The 23,200-nt window shown below is 50.0% G+C and overlaps 5 protein-coding genes across 5 annotated transcripts; 3 read left to right on the top strand and 2 right to left on the bottom strand.

The window, feature by feature from the left end:
* Nucleotides 1-679: 679 nt before the first annotated feature.
* On the top strand, nt 680-6,693 carry HO133_007106 (uncharacterized protein; the record flags this gene model as incomplete). The annotated part of the gene is made up of 5 exons (XM_037297999.1): nt 680-696; nt 801-4,525; nt 4,560-4,687; nt 4,874-5,122; nt 5,323-6,693. 5 exons carry the CDS (start codon nt 680-682, stop codon nt 6,691-6,693), a joined length of 5,490 nt encoding a protein of 1,829 aa, XP_037156634.1.
* Nucleotides 6,694-7,232: 539 nt separating this feature from the next.
* Nucleotides 7,233-8,896, bottom strand: HO133_007107 (uncharacterized protein; the record flags this gene model as incomplete). Its single annotated transcript, XM_037298000.1, has 7 exons — nt 7,233-7,289; nt 7,378-7,631; nt 7,683-7,716; nt 8,138-8,562; nt 8,615-8,674; nt 8,723-8,780; nt 8,831-8,896. 7 exons carry the CDS (start codon nt 8,894-8,896, stop codon nt 7,233-7,235), a joined length of 954 nt encoding a protein of 317 aa, XP_037156635.1.
* A 476-nt stretch (nt 8,897-9,372) lies between these two features.
* On the top strand, nt 9,373-10,587 carry HO133_007108 (uncharacterized protein; the record flags this gene model as incomplete). The annotated part of the gene is made up of 3 exons (XM_037298001.1): nt 9,373-9,554; nt 9,618-10,404; nt 10,462-10,587. 3 exons carry the CDS (start codon nt 9,373-9,375, stop codon nt 10,585-10,587), a joined length of 1,095 nt encoding a protein of 364 aa, XP_037156636.1.
* A 28-nt stretch (nt 10,588-10,615) lies between these two features.
* On the bottom strand, nt 10,616-11,221 carry HO133_007109 (uncharacterized protein; the record flags this gene model as incomplete). Its single annotated transcript, XM_037298002.1, has 1 exon — nt 10,616-11,221. One exon carries the CDS (start codon nt 11,219-11,221, stop codon nt 10,616-10,618), a length of 606 nt encoding a protein of 201 aa, XP_037156637.1.
* Nucleotides 11,222-16,011: 4,790 nt separating this feature from the next.
* On the top strand, nt 16,012-23,022 carry HO133_007110 (uncharacterized protein; the record flags this gene model as incomplete). The annotated part of the gene is made up of 3 exons (XM_037298003.1): nt 16,012-16,747; nt 16,806-22,897; nt 22,966-23,022. 3 exons carry the CDS (start codon nt 16,012-16,014, stop codon nt 23,020-23,022), a joined length of 6,885 nt encoding a protein of 2,294 aa, XP_037156638.1.
* Nucleotides 23,023-23,200: the final 178 nt, after the last annotated feature.

The following is a 23,200-nucleotide window of genomic DNA, read 5'->3' on the forward strand; positions in this document are numbered from 1 at the left end:
TCACCAGAACTCCAGTAGCCATGTATCTATAGACTGACTTGCACAAGAAATCACCTGTGGCAAAGGAATGTATTCGCTGGTGTTTAATTCTCGTAGAGCGTCAATCTTGTCAAGCAGAGTTGGGTCCGAATGCGAAAGGCCAACTGAGCGCTGGCGAAATATTTATCAAATCTTGCAGAGGGGTTCAAGACTCAGACTGCAGTCATGCGGAGCTCAAGCCACTCGATTGTACTCTCGTACTCGGTACTATTTTGATTGGTTGATGATCCTATCTGTGGCTTGAGTCCTAACAGCTGTTTCGCCGGATAAGTTGCACTACGTCTACTCGCTCAACATTGAGCCGATAGAGGCATATCATTCTACGAAGAACGAAGGAAAGACTAATTTCCTTCTGCTGAGAATTACCTGCCACTCACCTACGCTGCACAACCTTCCATTGACTAAGTGTCGCAAACGTCTTCTACAACTCGAATCTGCCGAGCTAACTCCGAAGAGTGACACATTCTCGGTTGGAGGGTCCGCACCAGGTACTCTTTTCCTGGAATGCGAAGACGCTACCTGGGTAGTAGCTTTGCTTTACTTTGAAGTCGACCACAGTGTTACTTCTACAGCATTCAAGGATTTCTAATAGCGCTACTCCACCGCCTATTGACCTCAAGCCTAGATCTTCCGAGCCGATATGGCAGAAGTCAGCGCGTAAGTCGACCCAATTTGATACAGAAGAAAATGGTCTGATCCTGCCTGCCTAGTAGTAAACCTTGCTTCGATTTCATGCGTGGGAAATGCAAGTATGGAAACAGATGCAAGTTCAGACACGAGTCTAAGCCCACGTCAAAAGTACCTCAACGCAAACCATGCCAATTCTTCGGGACATCGAAGGGTTGCTTCAAAGGGCGGCAGTGCCAATACTCGCACGAAAGTGTGGCAGGTAGCGGTGTCGGAACACATGCAACGCAGTCTACCGCTAGGTCCCAACCACTGACAGAAGTCGAAAACGGCTATCGAGAGTGGACATTCCTTATACCGAGGCAGAATATGCGGTACCAAGTTGTGGAGATTGGAAAATTCTTCAAGATGGGCTGGGACCTTACCAGCAAAGGGCATACAGAGACTGGGCAACAGATTATCAAGAAGCTAGCGACTGAGGAGGGTTTGGCCATGGTCAAGGTCCTTACAGATGAGCAAGCCGATGGGGCCACGCTAGAAATGAGGCTGCGTATCTTTAAGGACAAAACGCTCCCCTTTTTCCAAACCATTTCTTACCCGGACGTCCTGTCGTCCCTAATTTTAGAGACACCACTCGATACCATTTTTACTTTCCTTTTCGGCCCAAATGGTCGTCGCGCTATCAATCTGTTCAACTTTACCACTTCCGCTCTTGGTGGCCTTACGTCGGACGGAACAGCCAAAGACGAAGAGCTGGCATCGATCGCGGTAACAGCTAGCTTAGCAGTACTGGAGAGAGTTGTTGAGTTAAACCAAAGCGCCCAGGTCACCACCGAACTCACGTCGATTGCGAACGACTTTTCAGCCACAATTCCAGAACAATTCCTCGAGGCCGGAAGCCGAAGCTTAGCCCGTGTTCGCCAACGACTTGGTATTGGAGCAGCAATGCCTCTGTCAGAGGGCCGTGCCATAGAACAAAGGAGCTACCGACCGGTCTTCGAATTAGGTCAAGACCTTCCTGGCGCGCTATCTAAATTAGGTCCACGACATGATAACGATCATGCAAATATCTCCGACATCAAGATCCTGCCGAGTACCGAAGAAATTCAGTCCCCACGATTGGAGTACCTACCGTCGAGCGATCCCACGAAGCATCATCTCCCAGGCCTAGCGGGCTTACTCGATCGACAATTTAGACTTCTACGTGAAGATACAGTTGGTCAACTCCGAGACGCGGTTCAGATAGAATGTAAGCGGCTGAACAAGCCCCTCAACGCCCAAACGCCATCGCACGGACAGAAAGATGGCGCTCGGAGCATTCTCTATCACAAAGTTGCTCTGCTTCGACTGGAATTTGATCGGAAGAAAGGGCTCCAGGTTGTGGCTGAATTTGACCAACCTACCGCACTTGCGAAGAAAGGAGCTAAAGAGCGAGAAGAGTGGTGGAGGAACACAAAACAGCTACAGTTCGATGCTTTTGTATGCTTTGTCTCTTCCACGGGTCGTGCTATCTTCTTCTCTGTTTGCGATCCTGCTCCGACACCTCCGCCAGCAACAAAAGATGGTGAGGAAGAACGTGAAGGTCGATCAAATGGATATCGCAGAGCTCCGGATGAGCGACCGAATCTGTTCCGGGATGTGAAACGAGCGACGGTGGTGCTTAGCCCGGTGGAGGATAATGCGGAAGATATCACTTGGATCATCAGTAACCTCGGAAAGGCTCACAAGCTACGACACTCACTTGTCGAGTTTCCAGGAGTTCTGCTACCGTCCTTCCAACCAACACTGCAAGCTCTTCAAAAAATGAGCCGTACCCTCGATCTTCCTTTCTCTCAACTCATAGCTCCAGATATACAACATACAGGGGATCTTGACATACCTGCCCCTGCGTACTCGCGCAGGCCTGGCTTCACCTTCAATCTAGAGACATTGACTGGAGGAGAGCGGCTGAGACTTGCACCTGGACAGCCCTTCGATCTTACCGCACTTCGTGAGAAATCCACACTCGACGATGCACAGCAGCTGTCTGTCATAGACGCTTTGGGAAGATGCCTCGCGCTAATCCAAGGCCCGCCAGGCACTGGCAAGAGCTACACCGGTGTCGCTATCATCAAGACCTTGCTGGAAAATCGTAATAAAGCTAAGCTTGGGCCAATAATATGTGTATGTTACACGAATCACGCTCTCGACCAACTTCTCGAGGAACTGGTCAAGGGTGGTGTGGAGCAGCTTATTCGTTTGGGATCGAGATCGAAATCAGAGCTCCTCCAGGACTTGAACCTCCACCATATATCAAAGGAAGTCAGGCCCACAAAGGTCGAAGGTCATGAGATATATGAACTTTATGAAAAGTTAGACATCGCTCTTGCCGGAATCGAGGGGCTCATGCCAGGCCTTATGGATTCAACCCGCTGGAGCAATGTTAAGGAATATCTCGAAGAACACCACAATAGTCATTATGAACAACTTTTCGGGCGAGGAGTTGACGAGCATGGATTCCAGGAGGTCCGCGGTAAGAAGTTCAATATTTTGCATAGCTGGATCAAAGGAGCACCCCAGCGCATTGCTTCGAGTCGCCCAGTTCCGGAGCTTCTCGGCGTCAATTTGAAGGAGATGTCTGGCTCCGAGCGATTAGCTTTGCACAGATACTGGGTCCAACAACGCACTCGAGAACTCACCCGCCGTTTCCTACACGTTCTCAATTCATATCATCAAATCAGAGACTCGCTTCAAAAGTGCCACCAGGAGCGAGATCTGCGTTGCCTATTTGGCGCGCATGTCATTGGAGTTACAACCGCTGGCATGGCACGAAACTTAGATCTTCTCCGCCGAGTGCGAGCAAAGGTGGTGGTGTTCGAGGAAGCGGGTGAGGTGTTGGAAGCACATACGCTCACCGCACTCCTGCCTTCGGTCGAGCACGTCATTCTGATTGGGGATCACGAGCAGCTAAGGCCCCAAATCAACAAATACGAGTTCCAACACGACAATCCGAGGGGTGCAAAGTTCTCTTTGGATATCTCGCTTTTCGAAAGACTCGTCCATCCTCAATCTGGACATGGGAAGCTTCCTTGCAGTTCGCTGGAGGTTCAGCGTCGGATGCACCCATCGATCGCCGAGCTGGTTAGATCCACGCTCTATCCCAAGTTGCAAGATTACCCCTCGGTATCGACCTATCCAGAAGTCGACGGAATGCGGAAACGTCTCTTCTGGCTCGATCATAACGAGAAGGAGGATTCTTCATCCTCGAATTTGGCGCAGTCATTTTCCAAGTCTAATGCCTGGGAGGTAGAAATGACAGCCGCTCTGGTCTCCCATCTCGTCCGCCAAGGCACCTACCGGAACGAAGATATCGCAGTTCTGACTCCTTATTTGGGACAGTTGCAGAAGCTCAAACAGCGCCTAGGATCCTCCTTCGCTATCGTAGTTGGTGACCGAGATCTCGAAGACTTAGAGACGAAGGGATTGGAGGACGACAGCGGAGAAGAGACAGTTGCAATTAAAGGTAATATCCGGAAGACGACGTTGTTGAACGCCTTGAGGATCGCTAGTGTGGACAACTTCCAGGGAGAAGAAGCGAAAGTCATCGTCATCTCATTGGTCCGCAGTAACGACGAGAGGAAGTGTGGATTCCTCAAAACGTCGAATCGCATCAATGTCTTGCTAAGTCGCGCCCGCCACGGAATGTATATCATCGGCAACACACATACCGCACGTCCTGCCCCCATGTGGGATAAGGTTATCACAATCCTCGAGAAGGACGGAAACATAGGCCAGACTCTAGCGCTATGTTGCCCCCGACACAAGGAGACGCCAATCGAGGTGTCGAACCCTGACGACTTCTCTATCTTCTCGCCCGAGGGTGGCTGCAACAGAAAATGCATCTCACGGCTTAGTTGCGGACATGCCTGCATCAACAAATGCCATTCCGAGCCGCTACATAATGCCGTTCGGTGTCTGGAACGCTGCCAAAGGATCAAAAAAGGCTGTGACCACGCCTGTCGTTATTTTTGCGGAGACCCTTGTGATTCGAAATGTCGTGAACTGGTGCCGAATGTCGTCTTATCTTGCGGGCACGTTCAAACACGGTTGGCATGCTACATAGCGCAAGCTCCAGATGCATTTCAATGTCCTGTCTCGGTTGAAACTGTTATACCAGGTTGCAAGCACACTGTAAAGGTTCGTTGCCATGAACTTCCACTTGCACCAGATTATCCATGCAGTGCTACATGCGGCGCTGCTCTCGGGTGTGGCCACGACTGTAAACAAAATTGCAGAGACTGCAACACACGAAGTGAAGATGGCCGTATCTCGGGCATCAGTCACGGTATCTGCAAGGCTCCATGTGGTAGACCGTACACCACTTGCAGCCATGCGTGTTCCGAGGCTTGTCATGGGGATAAGCCGTGTCGGCTCTGCTTGGAGCCGTGCGAAGTTCGGTGTAGCCATTCACGGTGCAGTAAGAAGTGCCACGAGCCTTGCATTCCTTGCGTCGAAAAATGCTCCTGGTCCTGTCCACACCGGGGCGAGTGCAAATTGCCCTGCGCGGTGCCCTGTGACCTGCTTCCATGTTCCAAACGCTGCTCGTTGACACTGAATTGTGGTCATGGGTGTCCTTCTGTCTGTGGAGAGATATGTCCAGAGGTCCAATACTGTCAGAAGTGCGCCGATGAGTCGGTCAAGGACATGATGGTTGATTACATCATGGGATCCACCTACACCGAGACTGATTTAGACGAAAACCCATGCATCATACCGTCTTGTGGTCACATTCTCACCCTGGAAAGCATGGATGGCCACATGGAGATTTCAAAGTACTACACCATCTCTGGTGACACCGATGCTGAGGACTCAATCGTCGCATTGAAGTCGAGCTCGGTTCCATTCTCAACCTCAGAGCTGAAAAATTGCCCCATGTGCCGTAGCCCTCTTCGCAATATCAATAGATATGGCCGCATAGTTCGACGAGCGTGGATCGACGAGGCGACTAAGAAATTCATTGTTTGGGCAAACGCGCAGTTTGTTCCCTTAGCCTCCAGAATGGAGCAGGCAGAGGCCAAACTCCGAGAGCCCTTCACCGACAGGAAAAACCCCAAAGCTCCGCTGCTTGGACAGGCGCAGCTATCTTTAGCGCTTGACAGGCTTTCCCTCGAACCCATTCGACTTATCGGATCTCGTGACGAACAGATAAAGGTCGTTGTCAAGACCTTCAAATTAGATGCTAGATACAAGGATATCTCCTTGCTCCGCATTGACATCAGAAGATTTCTTAAGGAAGTCGACGAAGCAGAGCAACCCATCAGCCGCATCCACAGTCTCATACAAGACGCCCGCAAACATCGTGGAGTCAACACCGAAATCACTGACGTACCCTCCGTACTTCAAGTCCGCAATCGCCTCCTGGCAACAGTGCTACTCCTCCGCTGCGATTACGCCATACTCTCCGATTTTGTCAGTCACGTGAGCGGAACGGCTTCAGGGGAGAACCCCGGAGACGTTCGTCTCAGCCTTGCCGTCAATCGAAACGACTGCGAGAGCCTGATACAGGAATCCCGATCCCGGCAACAACCCACACACGAAGTCGAAGGCATCCTATACTGGGCCCGCTTCGTCGCTTTGGAGCGCGGCCACTCAGCCAGCGTCTCCGATGCAGACATGACCACCCTGGTCAATCGTGCCCACGACCAACTCCACTTCGCACGCATTATTTGCGACACTTACCCCGGTCAAACAGCCGGCATGCCAGCGGAAGTGTCCGGAGCAGAGAAAATGCTTCGTGACGCGACGTTCTACGAGCCCGTGACGAATGTGGAGAAGGCAGCCGTGTACGCGGCAATGGCGCAGAGCTTTCAAGGCACGGGACACTGGTATTACTGCGCCAATGGTCATCCTTTCACAGTGGGCGAGTGCGGCATGCCGATGCAGACGGCTAGGTGTCCGCAGTGTGGGGCTACTGTGGGTGGGACGGATCATCGGGCTGCGGCGGGGGTGACGCGGGCAATGGATCTGGAAGCGGAGTTTGGGAGGTGAGAAGAGGTAGATGCTGGAAGGCTTATTAGCGGTGATGAGGTGGTAAGGCTTTCTTGTTCCAGTCAGAACTGGAAGGGGAATCGCTTGGATGGTGTCAGAGTGCCATAATAGGCGAATTGGCTGTGTGTCTGACGATGTCAATGCATCTGCGGCAATCATTGACGGAGAGGTCTCAAAGTTGAGTGACAGGTTTTCTAATAGAGCACAGCAAATCTCCTAGTTTCCATTCCTGAACCCCTTCTGCAGCCAAAAGTGAGCCAAAGAGTAGTCTAAAGTAAATTGAAAAAGCGGCCATAAGCAGTCAACATTAGATCTCACCTTCATATCAGCATGACAAACTCGATTGAATTTTCTACAATCATTTCAAAATAGGGGTCCGTCTGGTATTGGCCAGAGCTACTATTCCATATCACGAGACCGTGTGAAAGGCCACGACCCTCGTCTCCTCTGAGCTGGCTGATAGTCCGGTTCCAACAGTCCTCTATGGAACTTTCAGGCACGGCTAGGACATATGACGATAATAGAGATATCTTCGGAGGTCATGCCACGTTAAGATCTTCTCTGCTACCGCTCTCTTGATTACCGGTGAATGCTGCCTAGGAACAGTGTCTCAGCGGAGGCGTGGCCACCAACAGGGCAGTAATGACCGGACGCCTATATTGTATGGAATATGAAAAGACTTACTATTGGCAACACAGCTGATGCACTCAGCACCGCCAAGGTCCAGCCCATTACCCTCCATCCGAACGTATCGTGAAAGAACCCAGCCGGCGATGGACCTGCTAGCACTCCTGCCGGTATGCCACAATTGAGCAGGTAAAAGGCCTGCCCATAGGCTCCTGCTTCGCCTCCGATCTCTGGGTTTTCTCCAATGATGTGTTCGACAGCGGACGCCAAATCAGCCGCCAGCGGCGGGATAGTGAGAGAAAACGCGAAGCCTGTTATAAGTTCATTCAATGAGCACGAATCCTCCGACCGCACAAACTTACCAAGAACCGTGAGCAGCACGCATAGAAGTGCTATCTGGCCAGCACTATTACGGGTGACCAAAGGCAACAAGGCTAGCATCACTGAGGCTAGCGTGAATCCTGCGGCTGCAACCCAACGAGGACCATACCTGTCCGCGAGCATCCCGGTCAACGGAGCAACAAGGGTAGGGACTGAGACGGTCAGAAACATGAGACCAGCATGAATGGAGCTCCAGCCAAACATCTGTTAAACGAATATGGGGAGGACACCATCGCTTTTTCAAAGCTTGTGAAGAGTGTCTGTGCGAGCATGACGCCGTACGTCGTCGCTAGTTTCGTAGGTTTTCCCCGCAGAAGGAGAAAATTCGGCATTTTGCTTTGTGTGACGCTAAGCTTGTTCTGTTCAACGCTGCGTGATTGCGATGCAGCAGGGGTCGTTATCAACGGGTCATTTTCGGTGGGATTCACTACCTCACGGGTTGCCTATCTCCATTCTCAGGTAGGTGGTTAGATCTCGGACCGGCCTTCTCCACCATACCAAGCCTGAGTATAATATCGAGCATAACATTGATTCCCATGGTAAGAAAGATAGCATTAGCGCCCAGCTTGCCGTAAATGAGTCCTCCCAGAGTTGGCAATATGAGAAATCCTGCGTTTGCGAATGACAGCACGAAGCCCATCCATTTCCCGATCTCATCAAGGCCAACCGTATCCTTTACAAGAGCCAGTCCGCCGGTATATATGATAGCCGCGGAGAGATCCTGAAAGAACCAACTCACGACTAGAACATAAATGTCTGTTCCAAGACTGAGCATCACGGTCGCGGCCCCCAGCAAGAGCAGGCCGAGAAGTAGAAAAGTCTTTCGCGAAGGACTCCGATTGGCGAGCCAGCCGAGGAAAGCTTGATGATATCAGCGAACATCTGGGGGCAAGGATTCAACGAGGAGACGGACGTGAGCCTAATAGGTTTGCAAAGCCGAAAGCCGCCAGCATGGCGGAGGTCCAGAATTGCACTTCATACTGTCAACTATTGACTATGGAACGCAGGTTCATCTACAGACCCTCTTCTTGGGGGATTCCCGTCCTCGTGGGCAACCAGGAGGGTAGGACGGGAACAATCTGGATCATATCAATCTTGTGAAGAGAAAGAGATACGGCAAGAAACTTACGAGACCGTAAATATATTCATCTTGCAGTTTGGCGTCAGGGCCCCAGCGAACAGGATAGAGTAGCATGTGGAAGGAGGAGTTATACTCACGGCGAAGAAGGCCAGGCATAACGTCGTCAAAATGAACGCTTTCGAAGATTTGTATCCTAGCAGAACTGATTCATTCATCATTTCGTGGATTTACGTTTGAAAAGTGAAATGGGTACGATTGGAAAACAAAGGCAAGGATATTCGATATTCGATATTCCTGACAGGAAGGGAGCAAGTTGATTTTCCATTTACCATCATTTATGAAGGAGAGGGGGGAGACATGGAGTACGAATGCCAGTTGCGTGGCGGCGGTGGAGACTGGGGAGATGATATGATGCCAAGCATATGCTAACTCTCTATGTGACATAAATTACCGCTCAATACCGTTAGAGCCATTCACGCGCCAAGCTCCAATCGCACGCGTTTCGCCTACGCACAGAATAGCCGCACGACCTTATCGGGTACACCCAAGCTTTCTGTAAGCAGCTTCCAGGACCCAGGTGCCTGGCCAAGATGGACAGATCTATGGCTCAAGCATTGACGGGTCTCATCCCCACCCTGACTGGTCCTCTACCGCCGGAGCTCCTGGAGCTTGCAGTCGCTCTACTCGCGCAATCACGCAGCAAAGCAAGCAGTCTGAAGGCGGACGAGGAAATCGCAAGGTCCTACGCCTGCGCTAACCTGGCTTGCGAAAGGTGTGAGGCATCCCAGTGATTGATTGGTTGTATTTGAGCTAGCTGGCTGATTGTATTATACAGGCTCAAGCAATCCCTAGCTCTACCAAAGATCGAACCGCGCCCACCATGCCCCCCGAAGGTGTACCAGAAGCTCTACAGATACCTTGACAGTGCCCTGCCGGCAGGAACAAGACGGACTGCCCGACCCTCGAGACACAATAAATCTACCTTGACACCACAGTCTTCGCCAGCCAAGCCCAGAACCCCAGCAAAGGCAACGCCCCTCAGACCAGACACGCGGCTGAAGAAGACACCCTATAGGCAATCAACCTCCGCTGCTGAAGCTCCAGCATGGGTAATGCCTGTCATACGCCAGCTCTGCAACAAGATGGGAGCTCCCGCTGCTCCACATCACATCTTCGCCGGCATTTCCTCTATACTAGCCTCCCAAGAGCAGCATAGCGCGGTCAAAATACCAGCATTGATAGTCGCGGTGTACATCCTCGTAACGACACGCTTAGCTGGTACCGAGACCGCACCTAAACAATACCAAAACCGGAGAACCCATGCGTTAGAGATCATCAACGATGCTGCTAGGAAGAATGAAACTTATATGGAGGCCGGGAATGTTGATATTGACAATTGTATGCGTGAAGTCAAGGACCAGAAGTGGACCCGGATGGACTGGTTTGAGAACATCACCCCGGGGTCTGGTGTCGGCTTGGATCAAGGAGCGAAAGATGATGTGGAGGACGGACCTGGCGATGACGAAGCGGATGAAGGAGGCCTTTTGCCTGTGACAAGGAGAACTATTGGCAGACGAGACTCGCTGGAACAGGACTATCTCCAAGCAGGTTTAGGCACGATGGTGAGGACTTCCTCCCCATTCCCGCGCTGTCATACGATTTAGCTAACGTGTCTGCAGATGCGAGATCAGGTAGACTACCTCAGTAATGACAGAAGACGTGATTACCAGGTGTGGAAGAAGGACATCTTGATTCGGATCGAAGAGCTAGAAAACAGCCAAGAAATGGACGTTGGGCCAGACTGAAAGATTTATTGTGCGACAGATAAGAACTTCAATCCTGCTTCATGAAGTCCAAAAGATCCAGTCCAAACCCAGAAGAAGGTGCGGCAGGAAGTTTGGACTTCTCCAGCATAGCTTGCAGTCCGCTTTTGTGCTTTCGAGCCCTTTCTCGCCGCTTACTGGCCTTGCTAGAGTTATCAAGCGGGCTTGACTCTGGGTCTAGCTGTAGCTTAGCATCTGAAGAAGACGTCGCTTGCGATGTAGCCTTTGCCGTTTCGCTGTTACTGCTTGGCTTGGACTTCTGTAAAGGCGTATCCTCGAAGCGATGACAAGCTAGACATTTGACCCGTACATACTTGTCCGCAATTGGAGAGAGCTTTCCCCTGGTATGCTTTTTGGATCCAGGTTTTGGATTAGCCATTTTTGACGCTCGTTTGTCAACTCGGCTAATCTGCGATGTCCATCCCGGGATCAAGACAGTACCGCATGCCTTACATGATGAGCTTGACCCATCGTTGCCCTTGGGCCCGGCACTGCCAGCCATCTCGAGGTGCCGTTGGAGCATCAGCTGCGCAGATGTGGCGGGCGCAGTAGCTGAATATAGATGTCCAGCCGCATGGAGAAACCTCAGCTTGGCTTCGGCTGCCGTGTCGGCCATGATGGTAATGACTTTTTGAACGTAGGGTGACGGTACTTATACTTTGTGGGATCTACTATTTCCCCACGAAAGAGATGAAGGAAATCGCCAAGTCGACTCATCTAGTAGAACATAATGCCCCACTTAAATTAAGCGCGGTAGCCGCTGGCCGCTGGTGGCCATTGTTGAATACAGTAAGTAAAACTGTAAAGTACTTTACGCAGTTCATGCTGTGTAATTGTAAAGATGGTTGATTTCCATGAACCTTACGAAATGATCTACTTGAGCTATTCTGCTAACCACATTTGGGTATGGCTGGCAAAGGAGGTAGCAGCTCCCGTCAGCTTCGACCGGGGCACTGCTAAACAATCGTTGCCAACATGAGCTTCTATTCAAGGCACAGGCACTCTGGCAATTGCATCCGGTTTCTTTTGAATCTTTGGTCTCTCCTTCATGAACAAGGCGTTGTCCAGATTGCCACCTACAACCGGAGCACAGTATGATGAAACGTCGTTATGGCAAGCTCAGATCATGTGAGACCATGCGGAAAGTCGAAGATTAAATGTGATCACAGCATCCCAAATTGCGAGAAATGCAGATCTTGTGGTCTCCTTGACCAGTGCTTCTATCATCCCGCGCCGATAACTAGACCGTGTGGAGAAGCTCGATCGATCAACGCCCCACGGTACGGTATAGTGTACACGCTGGCCTATCTTGGCTTACACTTTGCTATAGGGGCTTGGACAATCGGGAAAGAAGCTTTTATCAGATCCCAAATCATCATATTCCCTACACTGTAAACACAAGCGGACTTGGATCTCCTCAAAGGAACCAATCGCTGTCTTCGGCGCCTACGTACGATGACTCAAATGCTTGAGCTAATCACGAGCCGCCCAGCCTCGCTGCCAGTGGACGTTTATCCGAGGTCCTAAGTTCTAGAGCTGGGGCTTTACTGGCCGGCAGAGAGCGTGCGCAGCCTGATCAATACCAGCTCGAGCCTGGGAACAAGATCATCGCCCTCCTTCATCCCTTCTCGGTCTTTGAAGGACTTGTTCGTCGTCATTTCTTGATGATTCAAGTTTCACGGTGGCATCTCCGCTGGTTTTGGTTGCCCTTCCTCACATCAAAGCGGTTCTCGAGGCAGAGAGTGGTCATGATCCTAGTGCCAAGAACCATGCTCTATCCCGAAAGATCACAGAGAGTACTCTTCGTCCACTGATTGTACCTGCTTCGACGACCGCTGCCAACTTCCATACGCTGTTTACTGGTCAGAGTATACGTTGGGAATGTCTTGGCTTTTTGTTTGCTATAGCAGGTCGATCTGCCATGGTCAAAGCTCCAAATGCCTGACCCCTGACTAGCGAGAATGCAGAAGACATCGACCGGACCAAGTTCGTACACGACATGATGATGGCAAGTAGGACATGCGTAGCGCTATGTTGAGCAGACGGCGCCGTAGTAAACGACCTCCTTATCTTGCATCTTTATGATAATCTGCTTTTCTCCACCATGCGTTATGGAGACTAAGGTATGCTTTATGCTTTCAGCAACGTCTCCTTCATGCTCTAACCTTCGTTGGTCTAGGTCCCCTCGTCTGGCAGCGTCTGGGCGATCTTTCCATGGATATATTTGCCATGGGTCTGCACAAAGAACCTCATGACCCGACAGAAGTATATGTTTCCCTCAAGAATGTAGGAGGAAGATGTTTGCAGCGGCTTACAGGACCGACAAAAGAATGTGCACTTTCCTCGGACGGCTACCCAGGATTCCACGGCTTTATTGTGATATGAAATCGCCCTTGGATATCAGTGATGAAGATCTTATGCTAGAAGGTCCTGCATTGGAAGCAATACTCTCTAAGCTTGATGCCGGTGGCTGGAATCGAGACGAAGTCATCCAGCCTGCTAGTTTCATGCGTCTGCGGTATATCATGAGCTTTTTTCGGGAGGAAATTCTAGAATTATCTCTTGGATCGAGGAGCGCAAATATGGTCTACAAGCTGAACTAGGTCCATCACGATTCCGATATCCGTTACTGACCAATTTAAAATTTCGTGACATCTTCCAACGCTGCCAACAAGCCTGGCATAATGTTCCTGTTCACCTCCACTACAGACGAAGTTGCTGGGACTCAGGACAAGCTTTGGGAGCCTGTCTCGTGCTGCTTGCCAACTATTTCGAGAAAGTAAACAGCGACTTTCACATCCAGAGACTTTTGTGCAAATACTCCTTGGCAGGCAGCCATGCCTTACTTAGCACCTCAATGCAGATGCTTACGTTGGTCATGGTGGTTGTGGAGCAGCATACTCCTAGATATGAGATGCAGAGAGATTATGCCTGGCTTGTGAGTATCTACGCGGTGAGGCTGCGATACTCGAGTTTTGTATTGACAATGTGAAGACTCTCTTCTACGGCGTATCAAGCGCAGGCATCTTGGCAGCAGAGCTAAGTAAAAGAACCAAAACAGGCATCCGCTTGCCGGCCTTCATACACCAGCCCGAGTTAATTAGAAATCTGAGCGTTCTCATGTCATACCTTTGAATTGGTCTCACGCCCCGGAGATGGCAATTTATTGCGGCGAAGCAAGCAAGATGCTGGCCCGCATTTTGGATGAAGCTCTTGACACCCAGGCGACACCTAGTAACGATGAAGACCAGCAGGCTTACCACCTTCAGACGGAGCTGTGCCAGGTTCCGTCGATAATGATATATATACAAATTGTAGTGGGAATGGAAATGAAGCATTGCCAATGGACAGTGAAGCTTTTTTCGATTGGTTAGACAGTATTGATTGGAATCACCCTACAGACTTCTATAATTGAGGGCAAAGCGATCATAGTTTGGATTTCAAATATATATCATCATTCGTGAATTGAACGACATCAATGTTCTATCAACGCATGCTTTGTGATTCGCGAAATATGGCATCCCTTCTAGCCATAGTCAGCAATCTAGCCTCTCAGCCTCAGCTTCTCTTCCTCGCGAGAAGAGACATGAGTCCAACCCCCTGCTCAGACTTCACTATCCCAATTCTAGTACCACTTGACCTTCCCTCCCGCTCCTCGAAAGTATTCTCAATCGACTTCACAGGGTGCAGCAATCACTTTGGCGCTTTCTTTCGACCCCACTCCTTCGTCTATAGCATCGCGACGACAACGCGCGCAACAGTGTGAGAAAACAGCTGCTCGGGAAACATCCTATCCTGCAAGACTATCTTGACATGCAACTTTGATGCTGTTGAGCTCGTACTCTCTCATCCTGTGCAAATCCACGATCCTGTCGTCAACGGTATTCCTTGGTTTGTGGTACCTTGAGTCTGTGTCCCTTGCCGACGAGGCTCTCCCATCTTCAAATGCCATCTCAGACCAGATGCTCATTGCTTCTCCTGCAGCCGAAGCCGACACCTTGTCCCCATCAACATCTTCCAACCAAAGCCAGCGACGACACAGCGCTAGCCTTTCGAAATCGATCCCAGGGACATCAATCCCGCGACATCAATCCCACACAGGCAAACGAACCCGATATAATTGATGTCTCGTAATTAATATATACTCTGATTAGATCTTTATGTGTTTAAACACGCGAGAGCAATATTGACATGCATAATCTATTTCAAGAAACCTATGATAGACGATTATAGTATAAATTTAGTACATTTACGGGACATAATACACAATTCTCTGTTTTAAATAAATAAGATAGATATATACTGTATTCGAGGAATAGAAGAACAGAACAGACGGAGCCTTGTGCAGCCCTAATCTGAAAGTTCCAATATTCACCGATTGATTCCTTAAGGCTCATCACAGCCTTGGTAGCGAGTCCTCCTATCATCAGCAATGGGATCCTCACGTGAGGACCCAAGGGCAATCCCCCTGATGATATCTTTTCCCATCTCCGTATCTATATCTATCGATCTGCTTGCAGGCTCCTTGACTCTATTATTAGTATCAAATCCTGAGCTTTAATTGGAAAGCTTCTGCAGGCATGCTAGAGTTGATGATCGCCGGCAACACGTAAAGCGCTGTCAGCAATCCACCGTAGAGAGCAGAGCTCTTCGAGGTCAGCATCTCTGCTTTACATTGTGATTTTGCTTTCGATATGGCGATGAGATTTTTTCCGATGATGGTCGTCACTCACTTGTCTCTGCTGGACCGTCTTTATTTTGTCAAAGACCCAGTGACGACGGGCGTTTCTCCCGCTGCAGGAGTTTAGCGCTAGGAAGATTTCACTGTAGATCAGGTGCTTAATACAAAGACTTGGACTGGCCGCTAGCCCCTGCATTCTCTGAAATGCTTCGGGCATTGCTCTGGAGGATGAGCTCGCACAATTGGAGCTCATCGATGATAGCCGAAACGGCCTGCATGTTTACCGGGCTGATGCTGTCTCTGGCATCGAAGACAACTGGATAACATGGAGATGCCTGGCGTTTTTCAAAGGATTATTGCCCCACAAGAGCAGGCGGTGTCGGTAGTTTACATGACCAAGGGTCTTCTCTGGTACGCTGAGTGCAAAGACACTGGTCATCCGTGTGACTGTTTCAGATTTAACACCCGGAGTTACCAGGCGCCCAAGCTTAACTCCTAACGGTGCCCCAGCCAATATTTGTTAACCGAAGATTCGCCGCTACAATATTTAAAAAAGTTCTTGCATATTGACAATAATGTTCAACACTGCTTCAGGGTACGTGATGCTTTTTTGTCAAACGCGTAAGGGCAGTTGAAACACATCAAGAACATGGAAATTCGTAAGTATTAATCCACAATTCCTACACCTTCCTACACCACAGACACTAAACGGCTCTCGACCTTTAATGCCTGCAAAGCAAATGGATCACGATGTGCCCAGCAGTCCTCGAGTCGCTGCCTCTGTCGGCCTCCCTGATAGCGAACCCGGTGATGTTACGTCACCTACCCGAGCCCTCAATAATGTCAGCACGGCGCCTACGTTCAACGCTCTGGCAGCACCACATGAGGGGGAATTCTCAGGAAAAGCAGTGCGGTTAGAATTGAAGGATGGGAAAACATATTTAGGTGTTGGTTTTGGGGCAGATAAGAGTGTTGCTGGAGAGCTTGTTTTCCAGACAGGAATGGTGGGATATCCAGAGTCAATCACGGATCCTTCGTACAAAGGACAAATCTTGGTGGTCACATTTCCACTTGTCGGCAACTATGGCGTACCTTCCAGGAATACAATGGACGAGATACTTGGCGACCTACCTGCTCACTTCGAAGCCAACCAGATCCATGTTTCGGGCCTTGTGGTAGCCTCATATTCTGGAGAGGACTACTCACATCACCTTGCTACATCCTCCTTAGGGACATGGCTCAAAGAACAGGACATACCTGCAATGTACGGGGTGGATACTCGAGCCCTGACGAAGAGAATTCGAGAGGAAGGAAGCATGCTCGGCAAGATGGTGATCGAAGCCAAGAATCAGAATAACGGTATGGTCAATGGTCACAATGGACAAAACGAATACGCCGAAGCTCCATCGTTTGAAGATATTGAGTGGAATAATCCGAACACGAAAAACCTCGTTGCTGACGGTGAGAGTTTCCCTCCTGCTTATCCGCCATTTGGGCGTTTGCTGATGTCCATTACTAGTCTCCATCCAAGAGCCTCGTCTTTACACTCCACCAGCTGGGAACGCTTTGTTTCATTCGTCTGGCCGACCAATCAGAGTTGTCTGCGTTGATGTGGGACTCAAATATAATCAGCTTCGTTGCCTGGTTTCCCGAGGGGTGGAGGTACTGGTCGTTCCATGGGATTATAATTTTCCAAGTCTTGCTGGCAAAGACTACGACGGCCTCTTTATCTCTAATGGTCCTGGTGATCCCTCAGTGCTTACAAAGACGGTGCAGCATATCTCTGCTGCTATGCAAGAAGCCAGAACTCCTATTTTTGCAATTTGCTTGGGTCATCAGCTTCTTGCCCGAGCTGCAGGAGCGCAAACGATTAAAATGAAATTTGGAAATCGCGGGCACAACATTCCTTGCACTCACAAGGCCTCTGGAAAATGCTACATCACCTCGCAGAACCACGGCTATGCAGTCGACGCAATGAGCCTACCTTCTGACTGGGAAGAGCTTTTCGTAAATGCAAATGACGGCAGCAATGAAGGTATCAGACATCTCAGTCGCCCTTACTTCAGCGTGCAATTTCACCCAGAGAGCACACCTGGACCACGAGATACCGAATTCCTTTTTGATGTCTTCATCAATGCTGTCAAAGAAAGCGTTGCCTCAGTCGAAGCTCTACTACGCCATGTCGATTTCCCGGGTGGCTCGGCCGACGAGAATGAAAAGCTGCATCCAAGAGTGATTGTGAAGAAGGTCTTGTTGCTGGGAAGCGGAGGCCTCAGCATCGGCCAGGCCGGAGAATTCGACTACTCCGGTAGCCAAGCCATCAAGGCTCTAAAGCAGGAGGGGATTTACACTATCTTGATCAATCCCAACATTGCCACCATACAAACGTCCAAAGGCCTCGCCGATAAAGTCTACTTCCTACCAGTGACCGCCGACTCGGTGCGGAAAATCATTAAGCACGAGCGGGCGGACGCAATCTATGTCACCTTTGGCGGCCAGACAGCATTGCAAGTGGGGGTAGACATGATTGACGAATTCGAAGAGCTTGGTGTGAAGGTTCTGGGGACCCCAATTGACACAATCCGCACAACCGAGGATCGTAAGCTGTTCGCTCGCCGTATGAAATCAATTGGCGAGAAGTGTGCACCATCAGCATCTGCGACTTCTGTTGAAGAAGCTGTATCTGCAATAAAAGACATCGGCTTTCCCGTCATCGTTCGTGCAGCATACGCTCTTGGGGGCTTAGGCAGCGGCTTTGCCGATAACGAGCAGCAACTGCGTGAGCTCTGCGAAAAAGCATTTGCCGCAAGCCCCCAGGTCCTTGTAGAGCGAAGCATGAAGGGTTGGAAAGAGATTGAATATGAGGTTGTTCGTGATGTGAGAGACAATTGCATAACGGTCTGCAACATGGAGAACTTCGATCCACTGGGTATTCACACTGGAGACTCGATTGTCGTGGCGCCTTCGCAGACCCTATCTGATGAGGACTACAACATGCTTCGAACAACAGCAGTCAATGTTATACGCCACCTGGGAGTTGTAGGAGAGTGCAACATACAGTATGCCTTGAACCCGGACTCCAGAGAATACTGCATTATTGAAGTCAACGCTCGATTATCAAGATCGTCTGCCCTAGCTTCGAAGGCAACCGGGTACCCTTTGGCATTCATCGCTGCTAAGCTTGGTTTAGGTATACCCTTGAATGAGATCTCAAATAGTGTCACGAAGGTCACCTGTGCATGCTTTGAACCATCCTTGGACTATGTCGTTGTCAAGATACCGAGATGGGATCTGAATAAGTTTACTCGAGTCTCTACAGAGCTGGGCTCCTCGATGAAGAGTGTTGGAGAAGTCATGAGTATTGGCAGGACATTTGAAGAAGCTATCCAGAAGGCTATCAGATCTATTGATTTCCATAATCTTGGATTCAACGACACGAGCGCATTAATGTCGATTGACAACGAGCTACAAACACCGTCGGATCAACGCCTTTTTGCCATCGCCAATGCCATGCATTCTGGCTACACTGTTGACAAGATCTGGGAGATGACTCGAATTGACAAGTGGTTCTTGAGAAAGCTGAAGAAACTGAGCGACTTTGGGAAGCTCATGAGCACGTTGAAACCTCAAACAGTGACGCAAAACCTGGTCCGTCAAGCCAAGCAACTAGGCTTTTCAGATCGACAGCTCGCAAAATTCTGGAGCTCCACCGAGGGAGCGGTGCGTCAATTTCGAGTCGATGCTGGAATCACACCATTCGTGAAACAGATCGATACTGTAGCAGCCGAGTTTCCTGCCTTCACGAACTACCTATACCTGACTTATAACGGCTCGGAGCACGATGTGAGCTTTGAAGACCATGGTGTAATGGTACTCGGATCAGGAGTCTACCGCATTGGTTCGTCAGTAGAGTTCGACTGGTGTTCTGTAAGAGGCATTCGCACTCTTAGAGATCAAGGCTTCAAGACTGTGATGGTGAACTACAACCCGGAGACGGTCAGCACAGACTATGACGAGGCAGACAAGCTCTACTTTGAGACCATCAACCTTGAGACTGTCCTTGATATCTACCAATTGGAATCCTCCAGTGGGGTCATCATCTCATTGGGAGGCCAGACACCAAACAACATCGCTTTAGATATGTATCGCCGAAATGTCAAAGTTCTTGGTACATCACCCGATATGATTGACATGGCCGAAAATCGATACAAGTTCTCTCGTATGCTGGATCGAATATACGTGGATCAACCAGCGTGGAAGGAGCTAACGAGCATCGAAGAAGCAAGGGAATTCTGCAACAAAGTCAATTACCCTGTGCTAGTAAGGCCGTCATACGTCCTCTCCGGGGCAGCAATGAACACAGTTTACTCGCAGCACGACCTCGCAAGCTATCTGGATCAAGCAGCTGAAGTGTCCAAAGAGCATCCGGTCGTGATTACCAAGTACATCGAGAATGCGAAAGAGATAGAGATGGACGCAGTCGCGCGGGATGGTATTATGGTCGGTCATTTCATTTCTGAGCACGTTGAAAATGCTGGTGTCCACTCTGGAGACGCTACCCTAATACTGCCTCCCCAAGATCTTGATCCAGAGACTGTCAGACGGATAGTAGATGCGACAAGAAAGATCGGCGATGCGCTGAATGTGACTGGACCCTTCAATATACAATTCATTGCCAAAGACAACGAGATCAAGGTCATTGAGTGCAATGTTCGAGCTTCAAGATCCTTCCCTTTCGTGTCTAAAGTCATGGGTGTAGACCTGATCGAAATGGCTACTAAGGCTATCATGGGAGTTCCTCTTGTGGCGTACCCACCTACCGAAATACCCCAAGACTATGTTGGCGTCAAGGTACCTCAATTTTCATTCTCCAGGCTCTCCGGAGCAGACCCTGTTCTGGGAGTGGAGATGGCATCCACGGGGGAGGTGGCCTGCTTCGGCCGAGACAAGTATGAAGCGTACATCAAAGCTCTCATCTCGACTGGCTTCAAACTTCCGAAGAATAACATACTACTGTCGCTTGGGGCCTTGAAAGAGAAGATGGAATTGCTACCATCCATTATAAAATTGCACAAGCTAGGTTACAACCTTTTCGCGACTACTGGAACTGCGGACTACCTTCAAGAACACGGCCTACCGGTAAAAGTTCTTGAAATACTCTCCAGTGAGTCTGAACAACAAAATTCAGAGTATTCAATACCGCAGCATCTTGCGAACAATCTCATCGATCTGTACATCAACTTACCATCCAGCAACAATTTCCGTCGACCTGCCAATTACATGAGTCGCGGTTATAGAAGCAGAAGATTGGCAGTGGACTATCAGATACCATTGGTTACAAACGTCAAAAATGCTAAAATTCTCATCGAAGCAATCGCTAGGCAATACGACTTTGAGATTCGAAGCATTGATTATCAGACCGGTCACCGAACGATGGTTTTGCCAGGCCTGATCAACGTGTCAGCTTTTGTCCCCGGTGTGGCTATCAGTGGTAACCGGGATTTTTCCACAGTCACTAAAGCCTCCGCTGCAGCAGGATTTAGTATGATCCGAGTCATGCCCTTGGGACTTGAGAGCTCAGTGACAGACGCCCGCTCATTGAAGCTAGCACAACAAGGAAGCCGACATGGTGCTTTCTGTGACTACAACTTCTCTGTCGCAGCGACGTCATCAAATTCCGAGCAGATAAGTCAAGTCGTTGACGATATTGGCTCCCTCTTCATCACCTTCGACCATCTGTCGAGTAGCATCAGCAAAGTCGCAGCAGTGGCTTCTCATTTTGCTACCTGGCCGAACGATAAGACTATTGTCACTGATGCTAAAACTACTGACTTGTATTCGGCGCTCCTACTGGCAAGCTTGCACAATCGGAAATTACACGTCACTTGCGTCACCACGGAGGAAGATATCCAGCTCATTGCCTTGAGCAAATCGAGAGGACTGAAAGTGACATGCGACGTCTCAGTTTATTCCTTGTTCCTTTCGCAGGAAGACGTTCCAGAATGCTCCACCCTGCCTACTGCCGCCGACCAAAAAGCGTTATGGTATCACATGGGAACAATAGACTGCTTTTCAATTGGAAGTCTTCCTTACCGGATTGCGATTGCGGCCAATGAAGCAGCTACGCCCGCAGTGGGAACTGCTGACACTCTCCCGCTATTGCTCACCGCCGTCTCCGAAGGTCGACTGACAATGGATGATGTGATTGCTAGGTTGCATGGAAACCCCAAGAAGATATTTGAGCTCCATGATCAGCCTGGAACATCAATCGAGATTGAGGTCGACCGACCATATGTGCTACAAGCTTCTGCTGTATGGTCGCCATTCGTTGGAAAGGCCATGCGAGGTTCCGTTCAACGAGTCATCTTCCAAGACACGACTACCTGCCTTGATGGGGAAGTAATGCAAGATGCGAGCTTTGGGAGAGACATGTCTGGGCATTCTCTGTCTAACCAATCACCCGTGGTGAAGCCAATGCATTCCCCAGCCCTTCGTCCAATCAGCTCACACGACCGTCGAGAATCTGTGCATGATCGAAGACCATCCGTGCTTTCAGGAACCGCCTTGCCGGCACGTCCTATCAGCCGGCTACGCCAGCAGGATGGAATGAGCACCACACAGTCTCCTAAAGATGCCCAAATGCAATCTCCCAGTCCATCGACGATGGCTTCAGACTTCAGCTCCTCCTCTCTACCCATGTCGTTGCCTCCGATTACCCACAATGTCCAAGACCTGCTCTCCCGCTCGCCCTTTAAACAACGCCACATCCTCTCCGTGGACCAATTCAACCGCCAAGACTTGCACCTCCTCTTTACAGTCGCCCAGGAGATGTACCTCGGTGTCGTGCGCCAAGGCATCCTCGACATCCTCAAAGGTCGCCTTCTCTGCACCCTCTTCTACGAACCCTCTACTCGCACGTCCGCCTCTTTTGACGCAGCAATGCAACGCCTCGGCGGCCGTACAGTCGCAATCGCTACGTCCCATTCTTCAACGCGGAAAGGTGAAACGCTCCAAGACACCATCCGTACTCTAGGCTGCTACGGTGATGCCATCGTACTGCGGCATCCTGATGAAGCGAGCGCTGCTATTGCCGCCAAATTCAGCACTGTTCCCATCATAAACGGAGGCAACGGTAGCCTGGAACACCCCACTCAAGCCTTCTTGGATCTTTTCACAATACGAGAAGAGTTGGGAACGGTGAATAGCCTTTACGTAACCTTCGTTGGCGACCTCCGCTACGGTCGCACAGTCCACTCCCTTGTCAAACTCCTCCAACACTACGATGTGCACATTCAACTCATCTCTCCTCCCTCCCTCGCCCTTCCTGCCGACGTTCGGCAATCCCTCATCGGTGCCGGCAAGCTAGTGCATCAAGGCTCCGCATTGACTCGCGAAATAATTACGAGATCGGACGTCATCTACTGTACGCGCTTGCAGAAAGAGCGATTCGAGGATCTTGGCGAATACGAGAGACTAAAAGGAGGCTTGGTCATTGATAACAACGTGTTGAAGCACGCAAAGCCGCACATGGTGATCATGCATCCGTTGCCGAGGAACGAGGAAGTGGGCGAGGAGGTCGATTTCGACCAGAGGGCGGCGTATTTTAGACAGGTATGTTATGCTACTACCCACCGGGCTGTCTGAACTTCGATGGTCAGGGATGCTAACTCGGGATTCAGATGCGATACGGACTCTACTGCCGAATGGCATTGCTTGCGTTGGTCATGGCTCCATGAGGAAGTAATGACTCCATGTTTGTGCGGCAAAGGGGACGACGATACCTTTATTGAGAAGTTGGCATAAAAAGCAGGCGATTGGCTACCAAAATTTCTTCCATGTGTCTCGTCAGTACGTATTAGAACTGCGATAGTACATTAGCAAGCGATATGAGAATGTAGATATGCGAAGACAAAG

The sequence above is a fragment of the Letharia lupina genome, assembly GCF_014066315.1.
Source record: "Letharia lupina isolate WasteWater1 chromosome Unknown contig_3, whole genome shotgun sequence".
NCBI classification, from domain to species: domain Eukaryota; kingdom Fungi; phylum Ascomycota; class Lecanoromycetes; order Lecanorales; family Parmeliaceae; genus Letharia; species Letharia lupina.